Raw genomic sequence first — 23,214 nt, 5'->3', positions numbered from 1 at the left:
GAGTAGCTACGACGTATATCGTACATATGTGTGTGTGTGTACGTACATAAATATACACACGGCTGCTCGAAAAAACGTACACACGTAGATGCACACGTATATACGCGCACGACGATGCACGCGCGCCGTGACAGGACCTGAATTCGCGTAATTGTGATTAATGGAGCCGCTAATGCAAGATAGCCGGTTCGAATCGCGTCGGTCGGACGACGTCGAACGATTTCGAAGTCGAGTCAACGTGATTCCGAAATAATCGCACGGAAGCGATAAAGAGGCGAGAGGCTCGTCGACGTGACGCTCGAGGAAAGGGATTAGACGCGTTATTACGGGAAGCCCGAAAGACTTACAGGGCTAAATGGTACGTCCGATGGAAGAGCGATGCTCGAAAAAAATTCACTCCGAGATCGCGATCTCTTTTCGTTGTATCGCATCTCACTGGGCACGAACGTGCTCGACGATCTTTCCACGCTTCTCGATCGCGCTGTCAAGACGGTCGAGAGAGTTGGTCGAAAGGATCGCCTCCCACACGCCATCGAACGAAATTTACGTGTCTACCGCAACGCCGCGCGCCTCCACCGATTGACGCGTCAGATAACTGTGAAAGACGATTTGTTTTCCTATCGGTGGCACGGCAAAAGCCACGTGGTAGGCGTTTGAATCGTCGCGCTGCGTTTTAACATCCATTTTTTACGCGACATTTTCTACTACGTACTTGGGTAGCCGATTCGAAGTGGTCCAGTTCGTCTGGATTCTTTTCTTCCAAAGTCCATACTTTCGATACTTTTATACGATACAATTTACAATACTTTCTTCGTTGAAATGTCGTTCGGGTCGGTACCCTTTTCTCACGAGGAGGTATCCGATGTGGGACTATAGTACTTATACGGTGAGCGCGATACGTTGAAGCTTAGGCACGTCCTCAGCGAATAAAGCAAATAGCTCTCAGAGAATAAACGAGTGAGTAAAATTCACGAGTGAAGCACGTAATCTTCGGTATTCCGCGTTTGTACGCAAAGGGTTTGTACGCGAAGCAATCGCAAACGCAACGGCAAGACACACGATGCTGGTTTGTGTCGCAATGGGGACACTTCCGCATGAAGCGATTATCGTTCCGTTAAATTACTATTATTGGTCTACGATCACGCGTCTTCCGAATCACGCTGTAACAGGATATCGTCGTGTAGCTGAACCGGTCGCGCGATCTACAAAGTCTGCGTCTAAAAAATGTTTTCTCGTTCATACAGCGATCTATTTCTAGTTCGAATTTAGTTCTATGGGCGAGGATAACGAACGATTTCGATCAACCGTGTCCGATGGAAACGCGGCAGAGTGAAGAGAAGAGGTAACACGAGTATTGACTTTTTACTCAGTTTCCGTTGGTAGTAACGATTATGAACGATTCATGGCCGCGGTAATTGGTCGTACATAGTAATATTTTGATCAGCGCGAGATCGTCACCGTGAAACGCGCATTATCAGGAAGCTAGTACCGGATTAGGCGGAAAGTGGCTTGGCTTTCTCTCAATGCCGAAGCACGAGCGAAGCAACGATTCACGGTTACACACGATGGTGCGCTCGTAGCCGCGTCTTAGTGCTCTGATTTCTTAGATGCGATACCCAGGGTCGGCAGTGAGCCTTAATGGGTTATCATCTATCACGTTCCATATTTTGCGTTATATCGCCTAGCAGGGTTAGTCGACCGATCGTCGTTAATTTATCGGAGGAGAAGTAACGAAGCACCTGTGCGTACACAGGTTAAACGTGTCTTCGCTCTTAAAAGATAGTTATCGTTGCACCGTGGATGTTTCAATTTTTCATCCGTCGATGATGTTTTCTTACAACGCGAAAGTGTCGCGTTATTTTCAGTTACCGTAACAAGATGAGGAAACTGCGCGACACACACGCACACACATACATATATATATATATATATATATATATATATATATATATATATATATATATATATATAATTTAAAAGAAATTGTCACGATGATAGATTCGCGCTTAATGAAATAAAGAGATTTTCGACTCGCTGTGTTTCGTTTGATTTACGACCGTTATACGACTAGGATACTAGCTATTAATTTAACATTGAATAATTTCACTGGAGAAAAAAGAAAAAGAACGCGTGTTCTTCTGTACGACGCGGTAATGTTTGTAAACGATAATGCGAATTACTCGTCTCGACTCATCTAGACGCGGTATCGAGCTGATTAAACGTGGAACAATTTGCCGGAATTACCGGATAACGGATCGATGATTTATCATCGTCTCAAGTTTGTATCGTATCGCCGATATTTTCAGCGATCCTTCGTGCCAACCAAACTATCGTAAATCAATCAACTTTGCTTTAAACTATAGACTAGTTTACGTTTCATTGGTCTTTGTTAAACTGCTTACATCGCCGGAGTAAATTAAGAGGTACTCGAGATCGATCGAATTTATGACTAATGAATTGCGAGATAAAAAAATATATCAATTTCGATAGCTGTCCGCTTACTATACGCGTTAGGTTTGCGAACGGTGAATAAAATTTCTGTAGGTCGTTGAAGCACACCGTATGTGAATAGCCTTGGCGGATTTTCTTGTCAGGCTCGTTCATTCATGCAGCCTACGGTGAATCAACCGGGTTGAATAGTATCGATGACGCAAAGGTTCAAATGTTCGTTCATTGCAAGGCGAATCTCGCATTCACCGAGGAATGCAAGGTGTTCTTCGTTCAGCTGGTTACGAGAACTAGTCTGAGAAACTTTTCTCTTTTCGCATCGCGTGCCTGTTCCGGGAACGCTTACCGATTGCGATACCGAGCGACATCGTCGCGTCTTCCACGCTCGAAAACTCGATTCCTCTCTCTTCTCTCGTTATTATTTCGCGTCGCGTCGGCGTAAATTTCTGATCCTTGTTTAGCAACATAGTCCTAGAATGTTCGCTATTGGCTCGTGTTTAACGTTTCAAAGGCGCGCTATACCGTTTCGTAACTCGATGTTTCCTCGGTCGTACGGTCGTACGAAATAAAATTGTTAATATATTACGTCAAACTTGGAAACCTATATGCGACGCTGGCCGTATGCGACCTATATACGATACCTATCTGTTGAATTTATTGGAAAATTCAAACAAATTTTACCTTATTTTAATAAGGCACGCATACGATGCTGGATATGCTGGATATTGAAAATTCTAAAGCGACCGCCTCCTCGAGCGTCGTTGAGTTGCGAGTAGTCAAAGTGAATCTTCCACGTGTTAATAAGCAGGGTTGGGTGGTACGTGGTATCTCGCACCTGAACGATTCTTTCGCAACCAAGGGTCGTTCATACTGCTGCGCTACGCTGTGCCGAGCTGCGCTGCGTTGCGCTGCGCTGCGCTGTGAAACTGACACGATGAGGGCAAATCTGTGTAAATCAAGCCGGTATCGTATAATCGTATCGTATAATCGTATCGTACCGTTGCGCTGTTCCGATATGCGCGCACGTTGCAACCGATTACGTAATTCGCGAGGTCGTGACTCCCACTACCCACCTCCATTAATGTATACACTATACGCTATACACTCTGCCAGGTGTACGTATACCAACGTACCGCAAATATGTGCATAAATTTCAATTGAATTTGTGAAAGGATCGGACGATACCGGTCTTGATATAAAATTCGCGCTTTAATCATTTCCAAATGAAGACGTAATACGAACTAAGAACTGTTTTTATTCCATTTTATCAAAATAATTTTACTTTTGGATAGTCACGTAAAATTGTCATTGCCGTCGTTGCGCAACTATCGACAAACGATATTGCAAGGGCCAAGTTATTTAAAAACAAGTTAGTCGCTAGTTCGTATAGAGATATCGTAGTACAAATATATATAATTGCTTTCATTCACAGTCATTTTTTTAGTTATAGTTGCTACACCTAGTTATAGTCGTTACTACCCGCGTACGTTATGAATATATTTCTACCATGTAACAGATTTATGTAATATTTTAAAATCAGTTTCAATATTTTCTAGTACAACGATATCCGAATAATTATTGTTCGGTAGTAAACTGAGAACGATCTTAACTTTAGTTCCTAGAATAGCATTAAGAGCATGCCCGCTTCGCTTCTGATTTATACGTAGGTGGTTGGAGTGGAGTTCGCGAATCTCGCAAGACTTGTCGTGGCGAGTAGCGCGGAATCCTCGCCCACGCTGATTGGGAGTACATCCCTCTTTGTCCAAGTTCCTCCTCCAAGAGGAAATAGAATACACACGTCTCGTAGGAAGAACGAGAAAGAGAAAAATATATTCTTCTCTTTGCTCTTCTTCGAGAGGACTCGAGATAACGTACGCTTCGGCGGCATTGACATCGGCCGTTACCGCCGATGTAACGCACACGAGATTCGATTCTAGATTTCAATTAGCTTCATCCCATTGACGAAGGATATTTCTCGGAACGTTACCTGGAAAACCTAATGCGATAAGAACGTCCACGGTTGGAGATTCAAAATCAATAACAGATATCACTTCCGTCTGTCACTTTCAAGCGATTCGTGCTAAATTTTACAGATTAATTTGCATTAATTCGTCTCTAGTCTCCTATACAACAAGCACGTCTATATTGATAAATTAAAATTTCCTCGTTTCATTCAAATCGAATCAAACATCCAAAAGACGTTCATCGAGCCTGCATCGAATTCGACTCTTGCACCGAGAATAAAAAATACTCTATCACATACTTACCACTCACGGGATGGTCCAATATACGATGTGTTACATTTAGAAATATATTGCGAATTCTTTGCCGGAAAATTAAAGTTGCCAAGAAGATCGCTACCGTGCAACTCTATCGTCTATACGTTTGTCCTCTTTTTGCTTTCACGACAATTTGCACGGAGGTTTCGTTATTAGCACGGGCGCGAATTAATTTCGCGGACAAGCAGGAAGGAAGGCGTAATTCAACAGTGGCTTTCTACTGGCGATGCAATTTACTCTGGAATTGAAATAATTAAAGCCATTTTTTCCCCCTCGAGCAGTACAGATCATTGTGCGAGTGTATTTTCAGTCAGAAGAGGAAACGCTTGACTAGTTACGACATCCTAACGACTGAATTTTCGCTTGTTCGCACTTGTTTTCAGTGAGATTCGGTTGCGTTCGTTGTCGAAATTTCAAACTACTTCTCATTTCCTCCTTGCCTGTTACAATTATTCTTTCAACTTACAATTTCATTTTTCTATCCTAATCTCCTTTTTTTCGCTGCAGCATTTTCTTTATCGTCTCAACACTAAACGTTCTATATAATATCGTAATATAGTTTCGACCATTTGAATTATCTCACGACTGCACAAAATTGATCGTTCCGCCAACTCCGAGGTGAAAATTTATTTCGTACGTTTGCGTTCGCTCGAAGGAACACGAAGCTCGTCGAATTAACAGTGGTTTGCTGCTAATCAGGCTGTTCCGTGGACGGAAATTCCGAGGAATCATACTAAAGACAGTCGTCCTACATAGAAATTACGATGGTGGACCGCGTTAGGACGAACGTGTGCGGTATACACGCGAGTGCGTCAACGTTAGTAAAACGGAGTCGCGAACCGACAGAGGAAACAGAGGAAACGGAGGATTTGTCACGAAGGCAGTTTGGTTTAACTGATCTCATCCGTCTTGTCGCGGACGTTGCGACGCGACGCTCTGCTACTTGTCTTCGTCGTTGTCACGACGAGAACGGAGTGTCGGTGCTTCATTGTGATTGCGATGACTCGGCTCTACTCTCGACCCTTTTGTCTTTCTCGAAGCGAATTGAATCGTCTCGTCGATCCCAACTGGTCAATGATTCCGCACTTTTAATACCTGAACGTGACTCCTACGAGTTGTTGATCCCAAGTACGTTCGTTTCTTCGTCTTATTTTTCTAATGCGACAGAATAGAATTGCTACATATAATATAGTCATATGTTGCAAAGGAAATACACACATATGTAATTCGTTACATTGATAAAAAAAAGAGTATCAAAATATTTGCCTATGGAAATACTTTTTCTTTAGAGTTTAAGCGATACATCTATAGTTGTTTGTTTCATATTGTACACGGTATAGCATAATAGTTGGAATACCCGGCAGAATCTTGCCAACTCTAAGCGCACGCGTTTTCACCAATGCGACGCGAATGTGTGACGGCACGTGATTGCGCGTGGATCTACCTAACTCGAGAAATGTATGCCATTAAGATGACATTTACAAACGTTAGGACGACTTTCTGCGTCCCACGCGATACTATAAACTATGAACAGTCCTCATCGTTATGTCACGTGCATTCTTCTCTTAATATCTTTCTTTTTTATGCGGATCGATAAAGTCCCGTGTCTACAGCTTTTAGTTCACCAAACTTTACGAAACGTTTTCTTCGTTCGTTATTCATGACCAGATGTATGACCTTATTCGTTTAACCTAATCTTTCCGAATTTTTGAACGTAAAGTATCGAATTTGATACGAATAATAAGTGTTTTTAGCGACGATATTTCTAATCATAAAATTGTCCGAAGTAACGAATCTTAGCTATGCTCTAAAATACGTTGTATTCCTTTCAACGCGGAAAAATCACAATGCCATGGTCCGTAATTGAGTTATATCACACCTACAGCCAAACTTTCAACAAGCTAACGTTTAAAATGTTAATTTAGCCAAGTAAAAGACTAGCTAGATTATAAGCTAGATGAGAGATGTTGCATTATATCGTGTAAGATCGTAACACGAAAGGTCACGTAGAACGTAGGCAAAGGGAATCCCATAGGGCTTCGTAGTTGGCTGATAAAACATAAGCCCATCAACTTGGTTACCTTCCTCCCTTTCTTTCTACATATGTTAAGCAGTTATTTATTTGCTACGTTAGCATAGCTGTGCTTGTGTGTGCATTAGCCGGTCCCGTGTAAGTAAGTACTTTATGCGGGGCACGTTAATCGACTTTTAAACACACGTTTTCTGAACGCGTGATTTAGCACGAACGTTATTCGAGATTCGACATTAATGGTTCCAACGAAAAGGAATATATTAAAGCTAAGATATACAAATGCATGCAGGGGTAGAATATCGCGCAGCTCCTTGCACAACGAGCAAGCAACGCGCTAGGTGCTTAACTATGCTAACACGAGCGGAGTAATTGTATCGGTTCGTTCGCTCTTACTTTTTCTCCTTTTTTCTTTTTCTTTTTTTTCTTTGTTTCTTTTTTGTTACATACTTTTCATACGTTGTATTTATATTATATATTTCAACGAATCTTTATAAAATTCCGATTACTCCAACTAGAAGTGATAATTCATCTTTTGACAGAAATAAGAAACGATTATCTTTGTCTAGTCTAGTCTTGCAAAATGTACGGCAGTGCTTGATATCGAATGTCAGAGATGCAACGAGCTTCTATGTTTCGGAATAAAATAATACAACCTGAAAGGAAGATGTAAAAATGGAATTTGCTGGCATATAAATGAAACGAAATGGATTTTTTTCAAATTCGTTATACTCGTATTAGGAAAGTTCTCTTGTCTAATCTCTGTCGTGCACGTGCAACAATTTGACTCGTGTGAAATTGTTCGAGGCGATGGCTGAGCAGGATGCGCGCGGGTAATTTCGCCGATCCCTTTTCTCTAGTTCGGTCGCGTTTACACCCGAACTGGTAAGCATCTCTGATATTTTCGCTCCCTTAAAGGTACCTTCTCTTTCGCTCCCTCGTCCTATCCTTATCTCGCCGTATTCTTCAAGAAGGGATACACGAAAGTTCACTTTGTACGGCGTGTCAAAGGTTCCCTCGAGGATCCACGGTAACCATTGCCGCCTTCTGCGTTCTCCAACTGGCCTTTAATTACTTACACTTACACCCACACGATAAGCGAACTTGAAGCGTTCGCACCAGAAGGGAAATCGTAGATCTTCGACGAGCATTTTACCTTTTCACATAGATTTACATAGATCTTGCTCCCTCTCGCAAGGTGAATCGAAAAAAAGATACGTTACACCGAACCAAATTTACTCGAGAAGAAATATTTGTGTACCTCCCTGCCTATTCGAAGAGTTAAGATCGGTCTCTTAACGATCGAAACGTCTTACTATTTACAAATAATTACACGCTTTTCCTACTATTTCAGGTTTCGTGTCGTGTTCGCCGAGCCCCTGCAAAAACGAAGGAGTTTGCGTATCATCACCGCGCGGCGAGTCGCATTGCAAGTGAGTGCACATATTCCCTCATTCTCATTATCGTAATATACGAATCGAACGGTTTTGTCGTTTGATGCGCGAGACGACCGGGTTCGGTTGCTCCGCGATCGACGAACCAAGTCGTTATTCGATGATCGATTCGATCGATGATCAAACAAAGAAGGAATAAGAGAGTGCGTCTGGAGGGAGTGTAAGATAGAGAAGGCGAAGTCGAGAGAACCGGACGTTTCTTCGCCTCCCACGCGCCAAGGCAATACGAGGAAAAGAGAAGCGCTTTAAGAAAGATAAGGCGAGAAAACGAATAATCCGCAGTTTATGAAACAGATACAGACGTGTTTGCAATTTTCTATTTAATTTACTACTTTTTTTTTTAGTTGTTTTACTATTTCCAGGAACGACATTATTTATGTTTGTAAATTTTGGCCTCTACGATATTTGTAAAATGTCAAACGGGCACGTAATGATCGCATTCACGTATGTAATAATCGTAGAACGTATACACGTATATAGAAGTTTATAATATTTGCTCGATCAGTTTTCCTTTTGTCTTTCTTTCTTCTTTTGAGAAAACGGTGTATCTCTGCTCGCGTTTAACCGTGCTATTCGATCGCGTAAAATGACGCTTCGTCTCGCATCGACAGTACGTAATATCGAGAGAATAGCAGTAGACGGAACGAGAGATGGGTCGGGGTTCGGTAATAGCGTCCAGTAATAGCCGTCAGTCGTGACCCGGCGGCAGCACACGTAAATTACCTTTATCAAACTTTCGTAGATTCCATTTTTGTATCGGTCAGTAGTTCGATGCCTCTGTATGTCGCTTCAACGTGTAGCCATTCGCGATTATGCGATTGAGAGCAGTTTTAGGGAATTGGGAGTATATCGGGCGAAATGCACGATCTTTACATTCAAAGAAATACGTAGAAATGTTGTTACCTTTCACGATTATATGGAAACATATCACTTTTGTTTTCGAAACATCTCATCGTACATTAGCCTTTAGACAGGTACTACAAATTTTATCATTTTCTTACGTTTCATTTCGCTAACAAAAACATTTAATTTCCAAATATAATTTGTCTGTTCGTAATTGCTCTACTTAGCGTTCGTAGTACACGCTAGATAATCCTTTTCCAATATTAATAACAAAATATCGATATTTCATTGTGAATTTGTCACGGTATAATTCAAGCGTGTATTTAAGAACTTAGCACTACCTACTCCGTATTACATTATCAGAGAATATATGGAAATAGTTGTCGACCACATGCCGTATTCTATTATCAAGTACATGATTTCAATCGCGGTTATTTTCTCTGACTTTTCGGAGCCCCAGCATAAAATGGTCATGATCCGATACAATGACAAATTTAGCTAGTGTCACTCGACAATACGCTGAATTAAGATAGCCGCTAACGAATGCAGGATTCTGTACAATGGAGCAAAATCCATCCCTCGAGCGATCGCATTCGCACACATACGTACATCCGTGTATCCATATGTTCGGTGTATCCAAAAATTCACACGTGTCGCCTTGCGTATAGAATATTCACTCGTATAGTTACATGTTTACGTGGATGAACTTACACGTGCGCTTAAATGTATCGTTTGAAGAGAGGACACGTGTGTCGGCACGCGACCCCTATATATTTTCCATTGCAAGTGAGCATCTCCTGATATACGTACATAGAAAGGGGTGTACGTTTACGCAGAACAATAATATTGTTTTCCCACTTCGGTATTTTGCTTCCGTTTCCCTTGGTATCGATCGGACTGGCATTTCATCTTTCATCTTCGGAACTTCCAGATTAATACACCTTCTACGTGTTACTGTACGAAATGAAAATAGAATTGCACATTTCCATCTTCTTTGAATGTCACGATCCTTCTCGCGGGTCCTTTCATTTGTACATGCAACAGCGTCTAGCGCTCGGGCACACTGCGAATCGACGAGTACCATTAGCAGCGATCATTGACATCTGTTCTACCGGAAAATGTTGTTGTCTCTTTGACACGTTGTCTCTCGAACCATGTACACCACGTTGTAGATAGATGGCGTGTATGGTAAATATATTTTCTAGCGACGTTGAATATCGTCACATAAAAATTTGATCGATCCTACGTGATATTATATAAAATATAAACAGATAAATCTCGTAATGGAAGCTTGAAACCTTTGTTCCACGAAACGAATAGAGCCCGAGGAGACACGACGCGATCGACAGACGAGATGACGAAGGTTAGGGCGCGCTGTCAAAATACTCGCCCCTTACCTTCGCGAGTAGGTATCCTGCGGAGGAGACTGCGCCATACACTCAAAGGCATTTCGTTTTCTTGGACCGTGCGTGTACAGGTGCACACGCTCGAACCATACGTCGAACGACAAAGCGCGCGTGTGGACGTACAATTTACTCGCGGTCATGCTGATACACGACGCCCTATCACTAACGTTCATCGGATATTGTATAGCCATCGACTTTTTCCACTTTTACGTCTCCGAGGTCGGTACGCATTAACGAAGAAACGATGCACATCGAGAGTCTAATTTATTTTCCAATTATCCCGGCTTGCACGACCATTTTCGACGTGTCCTCGCTTCTTCGCTGTTAAACGAATCTAAAGTTGAACGATCGGAAGAAAGCGGCTGTGCACGTCGAGTCGGATCGATCTTGTATCGACGCGAACGTTCTTCGTACATACGTTTGCGTCTATTTCGCGAGCGACGTCCTCTCTCTATTTGCATTACCGATCACCCAGATATTGAGCACCTCTGAACGAATAACTCGATGCCCGCGGGGCCTTGGATCGTGCGCGTTCGGCTGCGATCGAGGGTCCTCGTAGAGATGCCAGCAGCGAGACACAGAGGGGACGAATTGGGCCCAGGAGCGAGAGAATGCAGGCTATACGCGTGGAAAGACGAAGGGAATCGGGCTACTACGTAAGAGAGAAAGCAAGAGGGAAGGAACGCGAACGCGGAGAAGGGTTGGGCGAATGGTACATGGAACGAAAGAGAGAGAGGGGACACTCTGTTCCCACGCCCGCCGCGCATGCGCCGAGCATCCTGGCCCCTCGTGGGCCCCCTCGGCTCCCTCCGCGAGTAATCGGTTCTCTTGCACTTCCACTCCTCTCTCTTACCACCGCACCGGATCGAACCTACGCCACTCTCTCTTCGTTCTTCTGCGGCCTCGTACCTCCTTCTCCCGCATTGATTATTCTCTCTTCCTCCTGCCTATCCTCTCCATCTCTCTCCTGCCCCCGTTCTCCCACTCTCTTTTTCTTCCTAACGTTCTCCGTCTCTCGCTCCTCCCTTCAGACATCCGCATACAGATTCAAGTGCGGACGTCTGCTGCTCTTTCTCTCCGCCACGTTCTTCCACCATACGTCTCGTCCGCGAACAATATTCGTTTCCACCACTTGTCTCAGCGGCGCGACGCGGCGCGACGTCTAGCTCCCTCGCCTGCTAACGTTCACCTTCTCCTTCCACTTCTTTCGCCTATCGATACGCTGCTCTAATTATCTCCGACCTGTTTGTCAGCGGACGTCGCCGATCAAAAGCGACATCGGTCTCGATTGAACGCGCCGCGCAGTTCTGTCCCGTGTTGCTTTCTTCTTTTCCTTTTCTTGGTTTCCTGGTTTTTTACCATATTTCGCGACACGACCGCCCATTTTTCCCGCGAACGATTGCCGATCGACGATGGAAAGATCGCGTCACAGCGTAACCAACGATCATTTACGTTTAATCTCTACGTTTTATCCAGCTTAGACGTTATATTACGTCACAGGTCAAGATACAGGCTAGTCGTAAATTAGGTAATCTATCGATCGTAAGTCTACTTAAGATTCTTTTAAAATTCTACGCGATAAAAAAGTTACCGAAGGCTAACGATATTTCATTCACGAGCAGAGAAATTTGTATATACCATGAGAAACTTGGTTGTCTGAAAATGAACCTAGCCGATATTTCACTTCGACCTAGCACTCTTAATGCGATCAGCCATGATCGGCCATACGCACAATATCGAAATATATCCGATCGAAATGGTCAATGGTTCCTGGAATAAGCGTTGAACGGAGGAAACGATCCAACGAATATTTGTAGAAGAGACCGCAGAGATCATGGTCCACGATGGAAGCGAAGGATGCAGAGTCTTTAGGAAGGCAAATTTGAAAGAAACGCGAGACCGCGGCGCAGAATAAGAGAGAGCGGTTCGCGGGATGTTTGCAGAACCTCCAGAACCCTTCGGAACGTGTTATTTGCGAATACCTACGAGACGGTTTGACTCGTTCTCGTGAGAAGGCGAGTCGTAAGATGCTCTGTCTGTAACTGTTTCCACCTAAGGGTAACAAGAGCCAACAGAGAGCTCGATAAACTATATAAACTATAAACCGATAGAGCTGTTGGTCGCTTGGCTGGCGCATCCGCGTGCAATCGCACCAGCCAGGGGAGGTCTGTTCGTTTTAGCGTAACAAACAACGATCACGGTCTGGATTTGCGCGAGTATTAGTTCCGCAAAAAATACTATTATCTCGCGTTGCCTAGATCGTCTTGGTTGTAGAAACGAGTCTATTTCCTTCGAGATACGTGCCTCGAGCCATTGGAAAATCTTGTCGTTGCCACAGCTGTACATGTTCCGGAAGATTTGTTTATTATTCGCCGTTGGTCAGACTGTGATGGCACTTGGATGGAGCTGCATGGCGCGCGCATGGTGGTTCGAACGTATCTCGTACGCTGCGCCGTACACGTTGCTGCCCCGGTCATAGAAAAGTTTCCTCCTTGTTAGTGACTATAGTTAGACGTCGATGGCGTCGTCGACGGTGCGCATAACGAAGGCCCAACAAACAGAACCGTTCTGCTGTCGCACCGACGTGCTGATTGCCAGCGCGAATATTGTCGTACAGTAATGGGTTTGTTCGAAGAAACTCATCGACGGCAGGATTGGTAGGCTCTATGGAGGCGGACGAAAAAATCATTATTTAGCGCCAATTAGAAACGAATGCCTAACGCTTCGAACGACTGGCGTGATTCTCCCTTTTGTCTTTTTCGTTCTATGAACCGACACGTTGTTTTCTCGGATTTGGCTTCCCTGGATAAATTCCTTGGACAACTTTGTTACGCTTTTGGTTACGTATGTTGTTCGAAGCGCGTGTACACGTACGACGTGTATGTAGAACGTATCTCGAGAATTGCCGTTTAAATCAATAAGCCGTTTAAATCAATAAGCCGTTTAAATCTCACAATTTTGAAGCGAACCGATATTTCCTACTACCGCACTTACTCGATTTGTAACTTGTCGAAATTCTTGGTAAATGTGCCACTTTGAACGTCGATAGACATCGAACTCTTAAAATTTCAACGAGTCTTGATAGATTTCGAAACGTCAAAAGCTTGTTGGATATTCGATAGAATTCTCCACCGGAGTCTTCCTCGAGGAAAGAAAAATCCATAGAATTCCGGTTAAGAGAAGAATTTAAACGATCGCTATCGTTAGAGACTAATTTCGCGTAATTAAAAGCCGCAGCTGACCGATTCAGGCGTCCAAAGTACCGTTGTTCGGCGTTCAGCAATGGTTTTTTAACTCGAGCACGATCACTCGGTTAATACGAAAGCATCGCCGCACCAAGATAAATCTCACCCCTCCGTCTTCGAGTATAGCCATACCGTATCAGCTGTCTCTGTTCCTCGTGAGTGCTACGCTACGGTAGCCACGGTCTCGTCTCTCGCCTTTTATAAATCCGCGCGCCCTGCACCTCCAAACGTCCGTTACATCGCTCAAGGTACAAGGTACAAGCGGTCAGTACGTATTTACAAGGTTTTTACCTTAGACGCGTACCGTCCGTACACACAGGACGGGACACGATACGAACGGTTTTCGAGCGTATACACGTACGGTATATAGAAATCGGCGTAGCTCGAGGGCGGTGGAAAGAGGGCGAGGGCGAGGGCGAGGGCGAGCGGACTGGCGCAAAGAGCAGCAAGAGAGAAGGATCGGCTCTTAATTACGATCGGTGCGCGCGTGTGCAGCGGACCCGAACGAGAAAAGTATCTAGTGCCTCTCCTTTCTTGCGAGCCACGCGAATTTTATTCCTGTCGTCGTACCGCATACATGCATGGTATTAATGACTCGTGTCGTGGTATACCGATGCGATGTGCTGCTATCTCGCAGGATCGGTTGTTTCGCAGATAGAACCTCGCGATCGAAGATTAAGAAGTTTAAGCACGCGATTTATTACTGGCCGGTATGAACCTGAATGAGTGATTAAGCGACGCGTTAAATAGGATTCCAGCGTGCGGGGTGTTCCTACGTATCGTTTCTAAACGAGAAACTCTAGCGGAGGACTGCGACGACAAGCGTGACTATTATCCTTCTCTGCGTCGCGTCGCTTCGATTTCTCTCATATGGCATTGCGAATAATTCTAATAATAAATTCTTTGCCGAATAAACAGCGGCAGAAATATTCACCGAGGAAACTGTAAATCACGTAGGTATAGCGACGCGTGGTACACCTCGATGTTCTGGGAAAGTGAAACGGAGCGTACCTGTTGGAAAAAATATCGTTACATAGCACGCGTTTCGTTCTTTTCTACTGTTATACGTATCGCGTGAAAAATATTAAGAAGAGAAAGAAAAAGAGAGAAAAAGAGAGAAACGGAAATAAAAGCATCGTATGCGGTTTTAACCGTAGAACGACCCGAGTGTACATCGTGTCGAGCGTAAAGAATCAAATACGATCAAAGGGACGTTTCGTGTTACCGTCTGTTCGCTGTTATCCAAAGTCGTTTCGAAGGCGAAACCGCTAAACGACGTCGTATCGATGAAACGCAACGTTTTCAAAAAGTTCGCGCGCGACAACATCTATAACTACGTATCAGGTTCTGCAGGTGGAAGTACGTACGATAGAAACGTCGTCTAGTCTTTGCGCGTTTTACTCGGCGTGTTACTTTCTGAATTAATTATACGTGTTATAGGCTCGTATCTCTATCTCGTTACTCTCTATGTGGAATACGTAAACCAGTTGGGCGAGTCGGTGTAAAGGGGATCAGAGAACGACATCGAAAGCGATCGGTTGGATGCGACGCTCGACGGGTAATAATTACCGGCGGTCGATAAAGAACGCCGATTTTCTTGGCGAGGATGAGCTCGTGTCGGGCAAACGTACTCTTCCAGTTCCCGCTAATCACCACGTGTTTCCTTCTCGATGCCCCAGTTAGGTAGTCCCAAAGTCCTCGCGATCAGGCCTACAGCCACCTGCGACGTGATTGCAGCCTCCCGTCGTTCCTTTCTCTCGTTTACTCTTGATCGGCAGCCCTCCTTTTCTCTGTCGGTAATATCCTGACACGGATGGCAGCAGGATGGTGTGTGCCCTCCACCCAGTTGCGCGCGTAGACCCGGTAGAATCTGGGGGCTTGTGCCGGTTCGTAGTGGCGAATGCTTCGACAAAGACCCACCGTAGCGGACGAATCACTGGTTTCTATATACGAAGACGAGGATAGCGTTGCTCATCGAACTACCATCCTTGTAGGTTCTCGAGCATAGTGGTACTTCTTGTCGAGGTCGAGCATGGTGGTTCTTCTTCTCGCACGACACAAGAACAACCGTGTGCCATGGTGGTGTTTAAGAGCGAAGGAACGCTGATTATACGGCACTAACGCCTCCAGCTACGGTCTGCATGTTAAGCGTCCTTTTCCCGCACCTCCCATGATTAGGGGCGATCCCTCGGTACAGTCGTTCTTTCTCCTTCTTTCCGAACCTACGACCCTGATCTTGTATCCTGTTGCTTTTGTCTACCTGATGGCTCCTTTATTCCTCTTACACGCTGACTAACTATACGTGTCCTTTGTTTTTCAACTATATTCAACTATATATGTAGGTACTTTTTTTCTTGACTGTATTTCAGTAAGTAGGCATACGCGTCCCCCATAAAGTCTAACACCTCCGTCCAAGCAAATTTGTTTATTTATCGTGAATTTTGGTTTCTTCGTCGTCGTTTCCGTACCATTGTCGTTTCAGTCTGTTAGTTTCACCTCGTATCTTTTTCCCTTCTCTTTCATCCATCTCGCGTTTCTTCGAACGATTAGTATGCTCCGTCCAGGCCGGTCCGAATGTAACTTTCTTCGACTCCGAACAAGTATCGTAGACGAGGGTCCAAGCAGTCCATTTGTTATTCCGCCCCTGGTCGAGACCAGCTTTCCTCCAGCTGCATAGGCTAGAACGCATTACAGGCTTGTCCTCGAACCTTGTTTTTCTTTCTCTTCGTAGCACGAACTTTTTGCGCGAAAAGCACCGGCCCCGTCCAGCATCGGTTCTCGTAATGATATTCATTTGCGGAATATTCGAGAGATATAAATTAGCGTACACGATTCCACGCGTCCTTTTTGTTGCGTATTGTTTTGCTCTACGTGCATTAAATCATTGATAACGAGCAGCAAACCCTTACACCGTATTCGCGAGGTAATTACACAAAGTTATCATTTTCTCGGCCGTAGACATCGTGGTACTACTATGTATGGAGTGGTTCGTTGCAAATTAATTTCCTCTTGTCCGACAAGTTTGTAACGCCGCAAATGAAACTAGTCCCGATATCGGTTGGCTGGCAAATAAAACTGCACGCTACCGAAGCCAAGCAAATCGAAACAGATAATCCATATCTGCGATCGAATGTTGTAGTACGATCGGACACCCGCGTCCCATTCCAGTTAACAAGCTTACGATATTTGTAATCGATATCGATTTTCTCTCCTCCCTCTCTCCTCTCTCTCTCTCTCTCTCTCTCTTTCTCTCTCCCCCCTGAAATCCCCTAAACCATCCCCCTAACGAATAACGATCGTTTCTTTTCTTACTACCTGAAAGTTACTGTTTCGCAAAATGAACTAATTAACTCGCTTTATTTTCTATTCCTATAAACGAGTAACCAGCAATTGTATTATTTTTCCCCTACTGCAACGAGAATACGGACTCTGCCGTTTTCGGCTGTCCGTTTTTCGATTCCGTTCGACCAAAAAATTGTATCGTTGAACCCACGTTGATGTCCAGTCTCTTCTGCTACGTGAATACGAAAGTAACATACTCGTGTATGTACACGTGTTTGAACACACAAGCGTTCAGGAATGTGTCGGTGCATAGATTCTGAAAGGTATCGGATAGAGTATGCTGGAATCCGTGACGGTATGGTGTAGATGGTTGCGAAAGAACCAGGTTTCCGAGACTGTAGGCGGTGTGCTTGCCTCGGGCTCTGTCTCGCATACCTGAAGAAGAACCTGCGGCCCCGCCGTGTTATTAAAGAACCGGAGAGTCTCCTCTTCTTCTTCCTCTTCTTTCCCCTCTTCTTCTCCTACCGTACACTGTTCCGTATCGCCGATGGTCCGAAGCCTGTGTGTTGAGGCGGCGAGTATACAATCCTATATACGTACAATGCGAATCTTATTTTTTACCTCCTCAGTCTCCAATTATCATCTTCTGATTCGTTTCCATAATGACAGTAACGACCGTTTCGTCGTACTCTTTGTCCGAGGATCGAATATTTCATAGGATTAACCGGTCTTCGGTTTATCCGAATTCTATTCAATGGAACGAAATTTTAATCAGCGCCCGATTCAACGGACTCGTACCAATCGAATTCGCTTGTTTCGATACGAACTACAAAAAACGATTAAACTTTGTAATCGTTACAACTTGCTAAAATATAACGATAATTGGTCCGTACCGTTCTTAGAAGATGAAACCTCTATCTTCGTCTATTTTCCAACGACAAGGGAAGATGCTTTTGCGTTAAAGTACGAATCGAAGGAAATCCGAAATTCGTCAACTACCATTTAGTGGTAACATCGAACTACCAGCAAATAACAAAATCGATACGATTCTACCTTGTCGAAACAAGATTGTTCGTTGCAATCCTGCTTTTGCTATTACGATCGCATCGAGTTCTCGCAACAGCGAGGCTAGCAACAATCGGCATTCGATAATCAGCCGATTCGTGGCAAGATGCAAAAGCGTAAGCGTTCGATCATTCGATTTGCCGTCTAGAATCGAGACGTTTTCCGTTTCTGTGGTCACGAGACGATTCCCGGCCATTATCGCGATTAAGCCTCCGGGCTGCTTGGATCGCCCCGTGCCTTCCACTCTCGGTTTACCATCTCCCATATGCCGTGCTGCTGACGATTATGGTAATAATACGTTCGCGAGTATCGCAACTCGAAACAATGATACAGATACGGTCGCGCGGCTTCTCCGTAGGTGCCCTATGGAATCTACCGCCGTTGTCCTTTCGTCAAAGAGACCCTGGATCGCGTCTTTTGCGACATTTAGTTCGATTAAAACATTTCTTTACGGAATCGATTCGAGAGACAGGATTATTTCGGTAAAGTTAGAAGATGTTTTGCGCAAGTGGTATTCGTAAAAAAAAAAAAAAAAAGAAAAAAAAAGAATAAAGAAAAGAAAATAACACGTACGTCGCTTTAGTAATATCGTTTGAAGCGTCTCTCGTTTTAGTCTTGCGAACTGATCTTTATCCGAATCTATAGACGAGATATTTCGCGTTCCTTCGATCGGGAGCGTGAAGTTCCGCTCGAAGAAAGTTTGAAATAAGACTTGAAACGAACGATAGCGCAACGGTTTAATCGATTTTACCGGGGCATCGCGTAGACTTTCCGGTATTTGGAATTTCCATCGGTGATTCGTTCGTCGTTTCGAGCTACATAAGCTATACAAGCGTTTTACGAACGAACCCGTGAAAATTCGAGCAACGGAAAAATATTTGCAGCAGGGAAGGAGAAAGTTCCTTGAACGTTGAATTCCTTCGAATTTTTAATCATTACGCGGATAGCGTGCTATTATAATGCCATGTGATCAGTGGTTGAGTATATACTCGTCGCTATTCATAGGACGAGCACGTTCGATGCTGCAGGTTCGTTAGAGCTATCCACCCTGTTCCGCATAATGACGTAATTAGCGCGAGCCCTTAGTCGAAGGGCTACCAACTCACCCTTCTCACGCTTTCGTAATGGCTCTCGCACGAAGTCACCTGAAAAACTAGCGTCGCGTGCACCATTAATCCTCATGGCGATTAGAGTATCTATCGAGAAGTATCCGCGCTCAAACCTTTGTTCCTTGTTACGCGCCAGAATATATTAGCTGCCGTCCACATCGATTTAAAATCAGTCTGCTCTGTAAGATGTTCAAATGGTTTTATTCCACGAAAGAACTTTGGCCACGTTTTTCTTTCGTGTGAAATTTCGAAATTGAAAACTACGTAAGTACGATTATCTTTCGAATCGATGATATTTTCTAGTTTTATTTTCTTTTTTTTTTTTTTTTTTTTTTTTATATAGAAAGGATTTCGCAGTACGAAAAGATTCGTATCGTGACAGAGGCAATTCCATTCGTCGTCGTTACCACGCTTCATCGGGACCGAACGATCTTCGTAAAACTATCTGTTTTTGCAATTACCATATCTGCACGAATCTTGCGCAGTTTCAATGTTCCTATTTTGCCACGATCGCGCGAAGCGAATCGCATCGCGCTACAAGTACCAAGTCCCCGGTACAAATTTTAAGCATCGTTAAAAATGTTTCGTTAAATAATGAAAACGCCAACGTTAAATCGAATAATTATCTGATAACGATAATCCGATTAGATTTAATTAGAAACTAAAATACTCGGTTTAAAAAAATATTTAACGTCCCTTTAACGGTGGTAGTCGGTCAAAGGTTTCTAGGATTCATCTGTATGAAACGGAGCAATTTCTAGAAGAAATTACCAACAGATCTCGTTTAAAGCAGATGCAACGAACCGTCGGTTCCTTTCCGGTTGGAAAGATTCGCGTTATAGCTGGCGTCGAAGGCGCACGTAATCACGCGGCGAAACGCCGTGTACGGCGAACCGATGTCACTTCGCGCATGGTTGCTTCGCAAAATCGTGTGGCAGGCCGATGTCTGCACATAGAGCTGATCACGATTTTCATAGCTGCGTGTTCTTATCGATAATCGAAGCATTGGGCGAGTTGGTGAAAGTTTGAGAAACTTGGGCCGGACATTAAACTAGACGGCTGAACCGACACGACGTTCTACAAACGAGAATACGTTAACGTAGAGCGTAGAGCGAATCACCGGTCGAAATAGCATTCTCCTCCGTGCGTTCATAGATCCCAGCGTTCTTCGACGAATCCGGTCTTTACCGGGTGAGTCTCGACTCATTGTCAGTGGCGGCGGGCGGGCAGCGTCAGCTCTTGGTTCGCGATTCAGCATAACGAAGCAACCACCCGTATACGCTTGTCACCGTGTCTTTTGCACCGTGTCACCTGTCTCCTGATAAACTTAGTAGTTTATACGCGAGAGAGCAATTTTACGATAATCTCATCGTTGTCGTTGGATTTTATCGAGGAAATTAGCTGTCGCTGGATATAATTTCAATTTCAAAATAACAAAATAACAAAACAAATTCGCCTCTTCTTCTCCTCTTCTTTTCCTCTGTGTGTTATAGATGTTCATCTTTCGAGAAGCTCGCGTATTCACTTGGAAATACGGGTACATTTATACGCGTCGCATTATGCGAGTCGATCAAATTACCGACAGCAAGGCGTTTATCGGCCATTTCGGACAGAAAACAATCAAATAACACAGGAGGTCTTCGTAATGGCGGCCATAGGCGTACGTAAGAGACCCTCTAGAGACATTTACAGATCGTCTAGAATCTAGAGTCCAGATCGATATCCTCGATAGAACGTTGAGAACGTTAAATTATCGATCGTCCGAATGCCGCAGTAAACGGTAACACGCGAGAAACGAACGGATCGTTAAATTCGAGGGACGCGATATCTGTCGAAAAAGAAAAAAAAGAAAGAACGAGTTATTTGCGTTGCAAAGAGCGATTAGCGATTACTTTGATTATGTTCGCGCTTGCGCGTAAAGGTGTTATTATATATAATTATATTAACCGAGTGAAACGAAGGGTGTGCAAGTGTGTGCACGGGGGAATGTCAGTGTCGGGAGTACGGGTTGACTCGGAACAGAGTGGAATGACTCGCGGTTTACATTGCCGAGTCGTAACAATTTTCTTAATCAAATATCAAAGTAGATACCGAAGCACTGGCGTTCTTTCAAACGATTTATTTCGTTGCCTCGTCCCGTTTGTCACTGGCAAACCATCCTTGGGTTGGTAGTCGTCGTTCCTTCGTTGCTTCCGATTCGCTGCTCTCCTTTAAGATTATATATTTCTCGCCGTTTGTTATATTCGCTTAGTCGTAAATAATAATTACTTGTGCGACTAGTTTGTGCTTTGATCGTCGTTCAAAGTGCTCGTTCCTTTAATTCATCGCCCTATATACACGATCGTTGCTCGTTTGCTTAAAAGGAGATCCAAAGTTGGAACGTTTAAACCAACAAAACCAGATATAATAATCCTACAGTTCCACCTCTTCCATCGTTTCGATAAAGGTACGTTACGCATCGTTTTTCGCCGTTAAATTCCGTTATACGCGTGTAACGATCCTTTGTCCGACTCTTGTCCGAATGATCTTTTCTCGGGCTCGAGCCACGAGTAACGAGAAATCAACGATAGAGTAGTCATTTTGGTCATTTATCGTTCTGCGTTCGTAAAATAAATCGAAAAACGTAAATGCCTATTAATTTGTTAGACAACCGAATACATTCGCAAATGAAAATAAGTCTGGATTTTTGCAACGAAAGCTTCGTTGTGTCAGATAGAGCGTGGTGGATCTCGATATATTCTAACGCAGTGTAAAATACACGTGGAAGCGAATCGCGTGTAAACATCGTGGCCGTTACGCTAGAATCGTATGTTCCTCTGTTTACCGAGTCATCTAGCGTCGTGCTCAGTCAACGAGGTCAGAAACACGATGGTGTTGCGATGCTGATGACCTCTAACCATCCTCGTACCTTTCTACCAGCTCCTGGAAAGTCGCGGTCACATGTTCTTCCTCGCTTTGCAGCGTTTCCTACGTGTGAAGCTTTCTGTCGTCGTGTTTTCCTTTTGCACTACACCAGCGGTATTATACTGTTTGCACGTTCAGTGTACAATATAAACGACGTTAAAGTAACGAGTTAAAGCAAGAGATAAAGTTTCGAACGATCTTTACCTAATCTTCGACTTTTACCTCTGTAGCAAATATACACATAGACTTTTTAGACATCGTTCTCTCGACCAAGGAGAAGTCTATTCCAAAAGCTGAAAAACCGAACAATCTCTGTTTCTTATCTTGCAAAATGTAAGCTTAGAATTCGCAAAATGAACGTTCGCGTGTGCCACTAGAGATATTTAGAAGAAATATGCGAGTAAGCGTGTAAAATGTTGTCAACGAACTGCGGTATACGTTCGTCCGACGTATTTTACAAAGACGATAAGTAAAGAAGCCGAAAAGGTAAATGGAAATTTTCTATTTAGCGTAGTTGCGAGCGCGTAAAACGATTATCTTTGGTAGAGCTGGCGTTCGTTTATCCAACGTATCGACAGATATACCTGATCGGGCAAGTATCCCATCGACGGATTCGATCGATTTACGCCACGGTTGATAGCAAGGTTCTTTGGAAAAAAGAAAGAGAGCAAGGGAGCAAGAGAGAAAGAGACGGCTGTATCGTCGACTGACGTTCCATGCATTAATGCATGAAGATGGTGTATCGACACACCCCGTCTTGTAAGGGACGATACATAAGTATGTATAACGTATACGGGCTTATCACACTCGACTCGTCACCTGTCCGCTACGGCTGCTTCTCTCCTTCGCGTATCCGTACAGAGTCCGCGCTAATACGTTCTTCTCGCTTCGCCTACCATTTATTAAAGCTTCGTAAACGGTAATTCGCTACCAACGATCGACAAAATTTCGATCGTTTGTAACTATTGTTCGTAGCGAAAATCGTTTGAATCGAGCTAGCGCCGCGATTCCGATGCCGCGATTGTTGAATTTCTGAATTTTATTCGTAACTGTTACTATGTTCCTATCGCCGAACGTGCGCGTGGACCGTTTCGTTGACTCTCTCCGTATTTTGTCGTATTACGTCGTTTTTGTTGAGCGCCGTGTCGAT

General features: G+C 44.0%; 1 protein-coding gene across 1 annotated transcript in view; it reads left to right on the top strand.

Annotated features, from left to right (window-relative positions):
- Positions 1 to 23,214, top strand: part of LOC126864577 (neurogenic locus Notch protein) — a 185,745-nt gene that overhangs the window by 23,058 nt on the left and 139,473 nt on the right. The window contains exon 2 of the mRNA XM_050616030.1: positions 8,111 to 8,189. Coding sequence (XP_050471987.1) covers positions 8,111 to 8,189 — 79 coding nt within the window. The remainder of the gene's footprint in view (positions 1 to 8,110; positions 8,190 to 23,214) is intronic.

The sequence above is a fragment of the Bombus huntii genome, chromosome 4 (assembly GCF_024542735.1).
Source record: "Bombus huntii isolate Logan2020A chromosome 4, iyBomHunt1.1, whole genome shotgun sequence".
In the NCBI taxonomy this organism is placed as follows: domain Eukaryota; kingdom Metazoa; phylum Arthropoda; class Insecta; order Hymenoptera; family Apidae; genus Bombus; species Bombus huntii.
This window is presented reverse-complemented; position numbering and strand designations above follow the sequence as displayed.